The sequence below is a fragment of the Sceloporus undulatus genome, chromosome 1, assembly GCF_019175285.1.
Source record: "Sceloporus undulatus isolate JIND9_A2432 ecotype Alabama chromosome 1, SceUnd_v1.1, whole genome shotgun sequence".
NCBI classification, from domain to species: Eukaryota; Metazoa; Chordata; class Lepidosauria; order Squamata; family Phrynosomatidae; genus Sceloporus; species Sceloporus undulatus.
Genome location: NC_056522.1, coordinates 253,653,125 through 253,667,506, shown reverse-complemented (window position 1 = coordinate 253,667,506; position 14,382 = coordinate 253,653,125). Strand labels below are relative to the sequence as shown.

General features: G+C 45.8%; 1 protein-coding gene across 1 annotated transcript; it reads right to left on the bottom strand.

Annotated features, from left to right (window-relative positions):
- Positions 1–2,473: 2,473 nt before the first annotated feature.
- PPP1CA (protein phosphatase 1 catalytic subunit alpha) lies at positions 2,474–12,649 on the bottom strand. Its single transcript, XM_042446215.1, has 7 exons — positions 12,468–12,649; positions 7,537–7,668; positions 6,977–7,207; positions 6,104–6,208; positions 4,732–4,955; positions 4,196–4,330; positions 2,474–2,875 (listed from the first exon to the last, which is right to left on the bottom strand). Exons 1-7 carry the CDS (start codon positions 12,520–12,522, stop codon positions 2,765–2,767), a joined length of 993 nt encoding a protein of 330 aa, XP_042302149.1. The 5' UTR covers positions 12,523–12,649; the 3' UTR covers positions 2,474–2,764.
- Between the last annotated feature and the right edge of the window lie 1,733 nt (positions 12,650–14,382).

Genomic DNA, 14,382 nt, shown 5'->3' with positions numbered 1-14,382 from the left:
TCGGGAGGGGGGCTCTTCTTCTTGGCAGGCAGAAGCCTGTTGTTTCTTGCCTGCTTCTCTCCCCTCAAGATTGTGGTCCATGGGTTTCCATGGCTAAACGGGGAAACAAACCCTGGCCTCCAGAACCGTAGTCTAGTGCTCAAACCACACCAGCTCTATGCAGGGTTTAAAAGCATTACCACCTGACATCCTGCCTTAAAAAGGCTTTTTGTTTAAATATGGGGAAACTCCATTTCTAGAGGGGGTGTGGCAACTGGCCTCCTGGGGCCTGCCCACCTATTCTACAAGAGGTATCAGCTGCCCTCAGCAAAATACCTGTACTTGGGAGGTGTTTAGTTTTATCCTACTGCAGCTTTCCCAGCTCAACACTCTCCTGCTGTGCTGGGCTGTAATTCCCATTACCCAGTTAGGCACAGGTTGGAGGTACAGTCCACGAGTGGAGGTTGGGAAAGTGTGTCTTCTTTGCATGTTGTGTCGTGCCTCTTTTTTGGTTTAAAAACCCCAAATTGCTGTGAATTGACTTAGCTCCATGCTAGAACTAATTCCTACAAAAAGCATTAGCAGCTGATACTGTGCTGTGGCTTGGGATTTAACTAGAGCTTAAGCAAGCAACAACAGACTGATTCACATAAAGAAGGTAAGGGCAGGAGATCTTTTAAACAGCTTATAGAACATGGGGGAGGTGTTAGGTAACTCTGCTAGGAATACTGTGTGCTAAGACAAAGGTAGCTTTTAGGCCTGCTGCACCTGAATGACCCCATTATGATATGGAGGGTATGCAGCATGTTAGCACTCCCCCTTCCCCCATGGCCCTTTACATTGATCCCTTAGTCTCAATGGAAGACCAACCTGCCACAGGGATGGGGAACCTATGACTACTCAGATGCTCTTGGAATGTCAACTCCCTTTAGCCCCAGTCAATATGGTTAATGGTAAGGGGAGGTAGTGTGGTACTCTATCATCTGGAAATATCTTCAGGTTTCCTAATAACTTAAGGAACATGTGCAACATACATTTGTGATTATCAGAACTAGTAAGTGATACCTCCAAGAGAGAAGTGGGGCTGATTTACAACAGCCAGTTACTGCATGCCTCGGCAACAGTATTTCCTCTATTCAATTTAAAGCTTCTAACCAAAGGGAAGAGGGGAATTAAAAGACAAATGATACTCAATGGTAAAGAAGAATTCAACAAAAGAAACAAATTGAATGAGAGGTCAACTATTTCAGCCTGCAAGAATACTGTGGATGAATACTTAACACCTGAAAAGGGACCTTACATGGCAAAGAGGGACAGTCTGTGGGGTGAGAGTAGAGCAACCTCTGGCCCTCCATATTAATTTTAGACTACAGCTCCCACAGTCCTTTACCAGTGGCCAGGCTGGCTAGAAGCTGAAATATGAATGTTCACCATCCCCACTGTAGAGCATGCTCAGAGCTGCTTCTAAGGAGTCAGCACTGGTCCTGATTAAGGGATGTTAGACAACTGGATGGGGAAGGGCAGTATGTTGCTGATAGATGGCACAGTGAACTTTTAAGTTGCTTACTACTCACAACTCCCTGATCAGAACTAAATGCTTTGTTGGTTAAGACATGTGCAGTATATTCCACCTAAGGGTTGTGTTATACCAAAAGCCAAAGCTAGACTTATGTCTTGCCTAGTACTAGTCTCACTGCTGGAGTGAAAGTTTTCATATTCAACAGACAAAAATACTGTTTTTCCACCCCCCTGCAAGCTCATCTTTAAGAAAAACTGACTACTGAAACAGCAGGCCAAAGCAGCCAAGTTACTCTAAAGATCACATAAAAGAGATACGGTGCACAGTTCCATATCAACAGAAGGCCTTATGTGGGCAAACACAGGATTGAGTATAGAATGAGCCTGACCTCTTCCTCAACCCCATCCCTAATTTTCTCAGCTCCTATAGAATAAGGCCAGTCTCCTGAACATTTTTATCACCAAGTCAAGTTAAAAATCTCAGGAACAATACAGTTTCTCCTATGGAACGCTGCAAACATACCATTACTTCTCTAGGACACCTCCCCACTTTCACTCACACACATCCCCAAATCAATATGTTCCCACACTGCATGGGACACCAAAGGAAAGTTAGGCCCCATAAAGACAGGCCAAAATAAAGCTGCTTCAGGTCACTTTGGAGGTATGCTGTTTAAATTATGCATGCGTCCTAAGAGTCCAGAAGCCACACCAAAGCTGCGCTCCAGTCCTAAGGACTGGATCATGGCTTTGGTGAGGCTTCTGGACTCTTAGTACGCATGCATCATTTAAACAACATACCTCCAAAGAGACTCGAAGGAGCTTTATTTTGGCCTGTCTGTATGGGGCCTTAGTCCTCAGCTTGCACAAATTAAAGCTTAAAGGAAAAAGAAATGCTTCCTCTGCCAAAATGGAACACACTCCCCCAATCTTCCCTCCCTTTATTTTCCTAAAACAATAAACAGGAGGAGCTACATAAGAATCTTACACGTTTATTCAAAAAGATGTAGTACCCCCCATGGGGGAGAGGGGAGCAGACATCAGGACAAAGTTGGCAAAAAAGTCAATCAAAAATACCCCCAAAAATACAGACATCCCCTATTCCCAGGGGAGCAGAATTTTTGGTATTGAATTCTTATTCAGACATTTAAAAAAAATTACATGGCTGGGCCCTGGGGAGGTAGGCAGCCGCTGTACAGTGTCACCGCTACACAAGACAGCCTGGGCCCCACACCTACAGCTAGGAAGGGGAGACAGGCAAGGCTAGTTACTTCTTGGCTTTTGCCGAGTTGCGTGGTGGAGTGACTGGGCGCCCTCCAGGGTTCAGGCCACTGAACTGGCCATATTTGCCCTTGTTCTTGTCAGCTGGTTTCAAAATCTGTAGATGCAAAGGAAGTGGGGAGGGGAAGGAGAGAAGAAGAAAGGGAAGTTTAGATGCTAGAGAGAGAGTTTAAGCACCTCCTCTTGCAACCTGACACTGAGGAAAAAATAATTCCATCTGAGCATCATGTTAATAAAACTTTCAAAGTGATGAAACTCTGTGTCATTCCTTTGCCAAGATTCCAGTACTTCAAAGCACACATCCCCCAATAATTTAATTTGAGGATTTCTGTTATGCTAGATGGAGATGAGCTGGATGGAGATGAGCTGCAATTTCTATATACAGATGCTTTCCCCCCCTGAAGATAAGGGGGGGGGGAAGAAAAGAAAAGAGAGAGAGCACCTCATCAAACAGTACTGATTTAAAAATAAAGAAATACATAAAACAGTATTATAGAGCATCTGGAAAGTTGGGCATCTGGAAAATCCAAGATAGGCAGGTGTCTTCCTGCTTCATCCAGATTTCTCCAGATTGACAGGGAAAATCTGAAGGGAAAACAGTAACTAACACCAAGTGAACGCAATTGTGCAGAATACTGTAATGACCTTTGGTCAGATGCAGCTCCAGTTGTCTTCATATCTTGCCTAGCAACATGGGGTGGTCAGAGTTGAGGAAGACATGTCCCTGGCTCCCCTCCATTTCCAACCCCCACCACCCCCACCTTCATTTTGGTAAAAGGCCATTTAATGGGGTGCTCTCTACTAACATGCATTTGACATTTCAGTGTACAGTGCTCCCTCCCTATACATGGGGGGATCCATTCCGGACTCCCCTGCGTATGGGGAAATGCGTGTATGCTCAAGTCCCATTGGAAATAATGGTGTGTGCTTGTGGTGGTGCACGGGGCAGGTACGCGCCTCATTACTTCTAATGGGGATTGCCTTCCACGTAAGCTCAAAGCCACAGAAGGCATACCCACCTATGCGGAGGGCCAACTATTATTGTAAGAGCTTTCCACAAAGACCAAAAGGTGTAACATTTTGAAGTACCAATGTTTTTTTTGTTTCCTTTTGGCCAACCTTCAGTCTGATGAAGAGTTCTGGGGAACTCAAAAGTGTGATCATGCTTTTGAAATTCTGGTTGGTCTTTTACAGAAGCCATTGCAGAGATTCATCATAAAATATTCTGCAAAGAAAACTGATGATTATGCCACTTCAAAATATTTTAAGTCAAACAATGGATCTCTGGATGCTAATAAAACAAAACCTACCCTGAAAGCCCAACCTTTACCCACCCTAGGCTTCCAAGTGCCCAAAGTGAACAGCAATTCTAATAGAGAGGACAGCTGAACAAGACCCCACGCACAACAGTCTTTACCTGGAAGGAACACATAAGAGTCTCATCCACACTCATCATTGCACCGGCATTGTCAAACTCGCCACAGTAGTTTGGGGCAGAAAAGAGCGTCACCAGTTGTCTCTTGGCAAAAAACTCATAGCCATCTTCTACCACCTATGATGGACACGAAGGGAGAAAGAGGTGTCAAAAGATATAATTAGTGAAGTCACTATACAATTCGCTCACACTCCCACCTTCCACTGATGTTCTGTTTCCCTACTTTGTTCAATCCCCTTACCACTGTGTAATTTTTTCAAGCTCTACACTTTCCTAATCTGTCTTTGCAACTACCCTCCCCACAACCACCATCGATTTCAATACAGAGAAAACATTGCGATTTTTTTTTTTTTACAAAAATGACAATACTCTCCAAAGAGTATCCACACCTTTTTAGCTGGCTACCTATTGCAGTTATGGATTCCCCAGCTCACACACTGTATGTAGAAACTACCTGCCCTCCATGGATGTGGTTTTGTCACCCTCCTACTTCCCACAGCCTGCCTCATTGGTCTAACCTGATGTGCTCGGCAGATCAGATCCAGATCATGTTTGTGGAGAAATTTGGCGACAACTTCCGAGCCAAATGTGAAGGAGACACCACGGTCATTCTCGCCCCAGCCCTGCACATCTTTATCAGGATCAGACCAAAGTAGATCACAGAGCAGACCCTGGTCAGGCACATCTGTGGGTCTCATGATCCGCCGGATCTGTTCCATGGATTGGAGGTCAGGAGAGAGCCCTGGAGGAAAGATGGATGTCATCAAACTGCCAAGCAAGATGGTAGTGCTAAATAGTCCATTCCCATGTATTCCTTGCCTTATGCCATGAGCTTCTCAGCAACTCCACACGTTCATCATGCAGAATTTTAGCCCTCTGCCCCATTCGTATATCTCTGGTCCATTTGTAAAAAGCACTGAAAGTCAGTGTGGTGTAATGGTCTTGGATTAGGGCAGTACTTCTCAAATAGTGGGGCGGGCCCCCCGGGGGGGTGCGATGCTCCGTAAAGGGGGGCGTGAGGCTCAGGATACAGTGTTATGCAGAGGTGTACTTATAACGATTTTATAGACAAATGATACTATTTACAGTCACGCGGGGCGCGCGAAATGTTTTCTTCTTCCTAGGGGGGGGCATGACAGAAAATAATTGAGAAGCACTGGATTAGGGAGATCCAGGTTCAAATATCAACTCACTCATTAAACTCACTGGGTGATTTTGGGCCACTCACTGATAGCCTAATCTACCTCACAGTATTGTTTGTTGTGAGGAGAAATGGAAAGGAGGACAGCAATGCAGACCACATTGAACTCAGTGGAGAAAAGGCAAGATATGAGTGACTATGAAACACCATAAACCAGCATGATGTAGTAATCTGAGTGCTGGCCTAAGACTCTGGAAAGGTATGTATGTTGCATGGCTTCAAGTTGTTTCCTATGGTGAACTTCAGGGTTTATCACAGGGTTTTCTTGGCAGGTTTTGTTCACAGGGGGGTTTCACCTTCACCTTCTTCTGAGGCTAAAGGAGTGTGACTTGTTTCCATGACTGAGCGGGGATTCAAACACTGTTCTCCAGAGTCATAGTCCAACATTCAAACTACTACATCACACTGGCTCTAGGAGTCTGGAAATTCAGGGCTTAAATCCTCACTCAGTCATAGAAACACAATGGGTGACCTTGGACAAATCACACTCTCTCAATGTCCAACCAATGTTGCCTGCAACATTTCTTTTCCTGTTTATACAGACTACAAATCATCTGGATAAGCTCTAGGATACGTCAGGTTTTTTGGCATGCTTGGCACCCAGACAGTAGTAGTTCTGCCCATCTTGCCCTCCAACCGACCCACCCACTCATTCCCCCTAACCCTCATCTTTTCTTGGGCTGGCCCACCTCCATGGCAGCAAAAAATCTTCTCATCAACAATGGCAGCAATAGGCAGACAATTGAAACAGTCTGTGAAGGTTTTCCAGAGCTTGATGTTATAGCGCCTTTTACCTGTGAAAAGGGAATCAAGCATTAACAAGAGAACTGTTTGAGTAACAATATTCCTATAAGAAGCCACAAATCCCAAGTAACCACTTTTCTATGAGAAAGAAGCCATAATTACACAAAAGTGTAATATAGTAGTTCTGCATGCAACTACACCATGCTGAGCCTTTTAACCACTGACTGGATTGGACATGACAGAGTCACTGAAGGCCAACACCCACAGTAATTCAAGCCAATGGGGTCTTCCAGAGACCTCAGCAGCTGAGGTAATAATTTTGCATCTGGCTACAGGAACATAACCAAACACTTCTATGATTTCCTCCCACTTTCCATCAGGCAGGCACACAATGACCATGGGAAGAGAGCTTCAGCTATTCTGCAGTACATTATGGAACGGCTTTGGTTGCTGCAGAGGGAAGAAAGGAATACCAACCTCCACAGTGAACAAAAATAGGCATATGCAAATGTTGGGTTAATTTATGCCTGCATATGCCACTAACAGAATGGCAGCCCAGAGGAATATGAGAGAAGCTTCGTCAGCCAAAATTGAAAGATACAAGAGGGACACAGACCATTTCCAACCCAAGACTACTGTGTTCTCTTGAAGGGCAACCTATAAGGAGAAGTGTTTACATGTGCAAACCACCCAGAGAACTGGACGTGGCTGTGTACATTTGTTTGCACCTCTCCTATTCAAAGAGCTCTGTCTCTCCAACTTCCCCAGCCATGCCTGGCCACAACATGGTTCTGACTAGGAGCTAGCCTTGTGCTTACATTCATCATAGAAGCCATAGATGCGGTTGATGCTGGCACACTCATGGTTTCCACGCAGCAAGAAGAAGTTCTCAGGGTATTTAATCTTGTAGGCCAGGAGCAGGCAGATGGTCTCCAGTGATTGCTTCCCTCGGTCCACATAGTCACCCAGGAAGAGGTAGTTGCTCTCTGGGGGGAAGCCACCATATTCGAAGAGTCGGAGTAGGTCATAATATTGCCCATGGATATCACCTGTGGAGATGATGGTGGTAGAAAAAACATGAGAAGCAGAGGTAAGATGATAAAAGGGTCAGCAGTCTGCAACATTCAGTAACACACCACTCTCTTTTTTCTAAGGTAAGATGAGTAGAAGCTTGGAAAAGTGACTCCTTTTGGACTAAAATTCCAAGACTTCTCCAGTCACTGGTTATTTTAGCTAGGAGATTTTGCACTCTTTTTAAAATTCACTTTTTCAAGTCCCAGAGGAAAGTAAAGGTGCCAATGGCAGTCTCCCTTCCCTGTCATATTATCATGTTATTCCAGGAGTCGAGTGGGCAAAACACATGATGACATTCACTTACCACATATCTTGAGTGGAGCTTCCAACTCCAGCAAGATGGGCTGGCTCAAGAAGATCTCCCGTGACTTCAGGCACAGACCCCGGATCTCGTTTTCTGTCAGCTGTACATTCTTGCCTGGACGCGAGCCTTGCACTGCAAAGCAAAACACACACATGCTTGCTAACATCCCAAATACCACATCTCTCCTGATACCTGGTCCTCCACAATGCTTATCCCTTGGCAAATAGCACCCCATGCAAAATTCTTTTTCCACCTTTATACTTCACAGACGTTATCACATCCCCAAAAGCAGAATGGCATACTTGATCAGGGATACAATAAGAACACCACAGGTACAATAAGAACAGCTACCCTCTTTCAAGGACATGCAAATCCTGCTCCTCAAAAGTCCCCCACCCATGATCACCTCCCACAAGAGGGGAAACCATTGGGAATGCTCATCACACAAAAGGCACTAAACTTTAGCTACACCACATCTATGCACTGCTTACTTTAGAGCACCTTTGCTTTAACAGCCATGATACTCACTGTCAAGGAGAAGGGTCAGTGGTATTCCCAATTTTTTGCTGCAAGTTTGTGGATTCTAATTCATATGGATATCTGGTCAGGAAAAGTCTTTCTTCTCTAAGCATCCACAAAAAGTGCTGCACTGCAGCCCCCATTAGTCCCAGCTAGTTCAATATATTAAGATATTTTCTAGAGCTGGGATCCAGATGCTCCTATGGGTGGCTTAGGGAGTTGGATATGTTTAGCCTGGAGAACAGGAGGTTGACATGATAGCCCTGTTTAAACATTTGAAAGGATGTCATACGGAAGATGGAACAAGTTTGTTTTCTACAGCTTCCAAGAACAAGACCTGGAGCAATGGATCCAAACTACAGGAAAAGAGATTCCACCTCAACATGAGGAAGAATTTCCTGACAGTAAGAGCTGTTTGACTGTGGAGGAGTCTCCTTCTTTGGATGTTTTTAAACTGAGGCTGGACAGCCATCTGTTGGGAGTACTTTGTTGTGTATTCCTGCATGTCAGGGGGTTGGACTGGTTGGACCTTGTGATCTCTTCAAACTCTACAATTCTATAGTTGCTGGACTGCATCTCCCATCAGCCCTAACCATCATTCATAATGATGGATGATGAGAGTTATAGTCCAACATCTGAAGAGCCACACTATGACTGCCCCTATGGAAACTCCTTGTCATGGAGGTTAGGCCAGTCCTTTCTGTTGTCCTGCTGCCAGACTTTCAGCCACTGACCAGCTGCTTGGGGGTGGGGGGGGGGAGAACATTTGAAGGGTGCTGCTGCATGTTTTTAAAATTAAAAAAAGGCAGTTTGCTTAAAAATTACTTTAAATTTCTGTGTGTTTTAATATTGTAACTTGTTTCATTCTGTCATGACTTAGTAAAATTTTGTGATTTCAACTGCACTGATTTATCGTTTTGCTGTGAGCCAGTCTGAGAGAAAGGCAGAAGAGAAACACAAATCAATAACAGCTCTCATTATCCCCAGCCACCATGACCATGGCTGACTAGGAGGAATGAGAGAAGAAGCAGTATCTGGAGGATGCTTGCTAAAATTGGCCAGCCCAGCACTCTCCAGGGGTCTGGTTAGAAAGCTCACCCCCTCGACACACCCCGTACAGCAGGGTTCTTCAATGGGCATCAAAAAATGAAGAGTGGAGAAAAGCAAAAGCATGTGGCCTCCTTTGCTACAGCATTCCCCGCCTTCGGCCACGTTCATGGGTCAAGAGCAGCTTGTTCACATAAGCTGAATCAATATGCAGAACCAGCAATTGGGGCGGGGGGGGGGGGGGGGAACGCTTTCAGGGATGGCTGAGTGCCCCCAGGAAGTCTTTCTTCAGTATCTGGAACAGCCTGACACCAATAACTAGAGATGTGCAGTGGCGGCAGAAGGAAAATATGATTTTTTTTTAAAAAAACATATGCCTTCCTCCATTGGGGTGAGGAAATGGTAAAGAAAGCAGCTGAGGTTTTCTGGGAGTTGCAGTCCACCAAAAGTAACTTTTCCAAGTTCTGACTGCTATAAATAAGTCAGCTTTATATCATAATTTCAAACCAACAAACTCAGCACTCTTGGCAAAACCATACCCAGGGGTTTCCCCCCATGGCTAGCCATACTGAAAAAACCAAGGCTGACCCAGCTCTAACCAAGGCTGCATCCACATTGTAGAAATAATTGACACCACTTTAATTGAAATGGCTCAATGATATGGAACTGTTGGATTTGTAACCTGTTGTGACAGAGGAAGGTAAATAGCTCACAGACCCAGGATTCCAGAGCACAGAGCCATGGCAGTTAAAATGGTGTCCCAACCTGGATTATTTCTGCAACACTGATACAGCCCAAGACTTGTGTATCTAGCAGGGCCCTTGGGCAGATTAAAAACATTACAGCCTCTGCAAACTTGGGTAAACCTAAGCCAGAGAAAACAAAGGGTCTTTGGCAACGACAACTCTGGCAGCACAACCCTAAACCCACAGTCCTCTGGTACTCTCCATTCTCCTATCTGCAATAGGGAAAGCAAAGAACCAGCTCCCATTGAGGTGTTAAGGACAGTCATAGCAAGATATATTTGTACCAGGGGAGCCAGTGCTGTGTAGTGGCTTGAGCTATGACTCTGGAGAACAGGGTTTTTACATGGAAACCCACTAGGTGACCTTGGGCAAGGCACACTCTTTCAGCCTCAGAGGGAGACAAAGGCAAACTCCTTATCCTGTGATAGGTTTACCATAAATTGGAAATTACTTGAAGGTGCACACAACAACAACAATTTGTTCCAGGTGCTGTAGGCTATATTTCAGAAGATGATGCTGATGATATGAGCCTTCAAGTTTTCTTGGCAAGTTTCTTCAGAGGGGGTTTGCCACTGCCCTCCTCTGAGGCTGAGTGAGTGTGCCTTGCCCAAGGTCAGCCAGTGGGTTTCCATCGCCTAACTGGCAAAACCATCTCTTGAATATACCTTGCCTAAGAAAACCTTATGAAATTAATGGCATGGTCATAAGTCAACAGGGGATGATGCCGCGCTCACAGACACACGCATACATGCACACACACTTGTGATGGTTTTTTCTTCTTCTTTCTGTATCTGTGAGACCCTGCCCCTTTATACTTGTTGGGGTTACAAGTACAGGGAGAACTGCCCAAGAACAGTCCAATTCCCACTAGATACAGCTGCCTCACCATTTGGCTTATCCTCCTCAAGGGAGTTGACTTGTACTGCAGATCTTTACTGTTATTATTATTGTTGTTGTCATCATCAAACATCTTTGAATGAAATGCCAAGAGTTCTGTTTGGTGCATGTGGAAATCCCAAGAAAAGAGGGAAACCCACTTCAGGACAAATAAGAGCTTTGGCTCAGGCCAGTCCCTTCAAAGGGGCCTCAAGCTGCTGGCAGGAACCAGGTATGTAGGCTGCATCCACACTGCAAAAATAATCTGGGTTGACATCACTTTAACTGGCATGGCTCAGTGCTATGGAATTCTGGGGACTGTGGTTTGCTGTGGCACCACAACTCAGCCCAACACAGCCTTTCCAAGGGGCCCTCAGTCTTACTGACTGACCAGCACTCCCAGTTCTCACCCAGGCCTCCCACAAGGAAAGGACTGGGCTGGAGCAGAGAGATTGGGAAACGGGGGAAGACTAGCTAAGGGCTCTAGGCAGACTCCCAAGGCAGTCGAAGATTGCTCCACCCCGCCCCCTTTAAGGCAGTTCCCCATCCCCTTTCAGGCATTTAAGGGGCAGGGATCCGGGGGCTTTAGAATGTTTATCTTGTTTTATTGTTGTAATCCACTGGGATTCCGAGTGATTAAGTGGAATAATAATAATAATAATAATAATAATCCCCCTTTAAGGCACCCCCTTCAAGGCAGTCCCCCCTTTAGGGCACCCCCACCTTCTTTAATGCAATCCCCCACCCCAGATTCAGGCACTCCTTTAGGTCAATTCCCCCACCCCTTCAAGCACCCCCCTTTAAGGCAGTTCCCCTCCTCCAACTCCGAAGGGGGGGGTCTGTTTAGCCCTAATATTCCCGCAGTGGGTTTGAACCTCGCAACTCAACGCCCCCGCCACTCTCCTTGCATATGTATATATATGGCCGAGTCACACTCTCTCAGCCTCTCAGCAGCAAATCCCTCTGGACAAAACGTGGCAAGAAAACCCCATGAGAGGGTGGCCACACCACACACAATCACACCTAGACCACTTGGCAGCCGAGGGGGCGCCAATTGGGGTCTGATGAAGAGGGAACTCAGGAGGAGGAGGAGGAAGCTGCGTCGCAGGCCAGGCCAGGGAGGGAAGGAGGCAGCCGGGCATCAGCCCCAAAGGAAGCGCCCCAAGGCTCGCGAAGGGCCCCCAAGGAGGGCCAGGCGCCACGAAATGGAGGACGCCCCCCAACAAAAGCCCCCGAACCCTCCCTGCTCCCGAGTTAGGCTCGAAATGGAGGACGATTGGGAAGAGAAGGTGGGAATGTAGGACAAGGCCTGGCGAGGGTGCCCAGAGGTCCTCTCCACAAAGGAGGACAACATGTAGGATGTCCAAGAGGAGGAAAAAGGGAGGGCGTTATAAAATAAAAGCTAAAAACCACTAACAGCGTTACAAGCCCATGCTTCTTAGTCCTGCCCAAAATGGAGGACGTTTCAGAATCATCTTCCCCTGGAGAGAGAAGCCTGCATCGAATTATGATGCATTGTATGGTTGTTGTAACCCGCCTCGATCCTTCTGGGAGAGGCGGGCTATAAATACGTTTTGTTATTATTATCATTAAAAGCCTTAAACCACTCCTATAGAGATAAAACCCATGCTTCCTAGTCAGGATTACAAAATGGAGGACGCTTTTGGGGGGGGGGAACAAACCCTGGGAGAGAAGGCTGTCTATGGAGGACGCGTCCTGGGAAAGGAGGACGCCTGGGCTCACCTTCCAAGAGGCGCCCGATGATGGAGTCTAAGTTGAGCTTCTCGCCGTCCGACATGGCGGCTTTGGGCGGAGAGGGAGCCTCGGGAGAAGCGGAGGAGGAGGAGGAAGGCAGCAGCCGGCGCTTTTTCTGCTTTGCCTTCTCTAGCCCCAGGAGCCTCCTCCTCCAAAGGCAGCCAGGAAGTGGAGGGCAGGCCCAGGCCTCTACATCGCCCTCTGGAGGCCGGAGGCATCAATTGGCGGCCAAGCAGCGCCAGCAGCAGCCCAGCCTCCACTGCGCCTGCGCCAACAAAATGGGCTCCCTGCTCTCTCTCCTGAGAGGGGAAGGCCATACTACTTTCACACTGCTTTAACTGCCCTGACTCTGGGGGCTGTGGCTGCCCATAGGCAGAGTGGCCAGGCCTCCTCCTTTTCCCAGTCTTATAAATGTAGCCTTCTCTCCAGGAGGAATAATAATAATAATAATAATAATAATAATAATAATAGTTTTTTGTCAGTTTTTGGACTATGTTGCCATGTTGTAGAAGAGTTTATTCCTGATGTTTTGCCAGCATCTGTGGCTGGCATCTTTGGAGTTTGTTGTGGGCCCAGAGCTCTGGGCCCACAACAAACTTCAAAGATGCCAGCCACAGATGCTGGCGAAACATCACACTCTTCTAGAACATGGCCACATAGCCCAAAAAACCCACAAAAAACTATGGATGCCAGCCATGAAAGCCTTCGACTTCTCATAATACTAATAATTTTTATTTATAGACTGCCTTTCCAAGGATCAAGGCAGTTTACAAATTAGATAAATACATAAAATACATAAACAATTTGCATAAGTTAATACATAAATACGTGAAAAATACCTAGCATGTACAAACTAAAATTATATCCCATACCCCTTAGCTAAAAACAACCATCAAATTACAATATGAATTGATTAAATGTTTTTAAAATTCCCAAAGCAACCTCTGTTTGGAGCCTGTGCCACACACACTGTGGAAATAATCCATCTTGAGACCACTTTGGCTGCCCTGGCTCAGTGCTAAGGGAATCCTGGGGATTCTACTTTGCGATGGCGCCAGAGCTATCTCTGACAGAAAAAATGTTTATTTTATTGTGAAGTTGAAGCCGGCGTCCATAGTTTTTTGTGGTTTTTATGGGCTGTGAGGCTGTGTTCTGGAGGAGTTTGTTCCTGGCGTTTCACCAGCAGCTGTGGCTGGCATCTTCAGAGAATGCTGGCATGGAAGAGAGCATTCTCTGAAAATACCAGTCACAGCTGCTGGTGAAATATCAGGAAACTCTTCTAGAACATGGCTACATAGCTCGAAAAACTCACAAAAAGCTATTTATTGCATTGCATTGTATTGTATTGATACCCCACTCTTCAGCCACAAAGGCTCTCGCATGTTTCTTGCAATAGGTAGATATATAGATAGAACGTAAGCAGGACGAAGGGCCAATTCAGGGCAGGTCAGAGGGAGGGCACAGAATGGAGCAAGCCTCCCTCTTGCACCAGGGAGCATTCTCCTTTTATTTATCTTTTTAAATTATTTTTGACAAAAATGTGCATGGTTTTTGCTACAGGTAGATAGATATTTAGATAGAATGTGGCTGCCTGCCTGTTCATTTTTCCTTTCATTTCCTTGCTTCCAGCAGCAAGGCTCTTTGCAGGAGGCTATTTTGCTTTGCGAATTCTACAATGCGAATGTTACAAACGTTTCTCTTTCCAATTTGGCAAATTGATACAGAATGCTTTTGCTACTGTATGTAAGGAATTCAGGGGTAGCTGAGGGAAAGCAAAGGATGCATGGCATCCTTTTCTGGCATTCTGAGGTGAGGAATTGATTATTATTATTAGTAGTAGTAGTATTACTATTAATATTACATATGTATGAGGCACACTGGGGTGGCAAGGAGGGAGGATGAA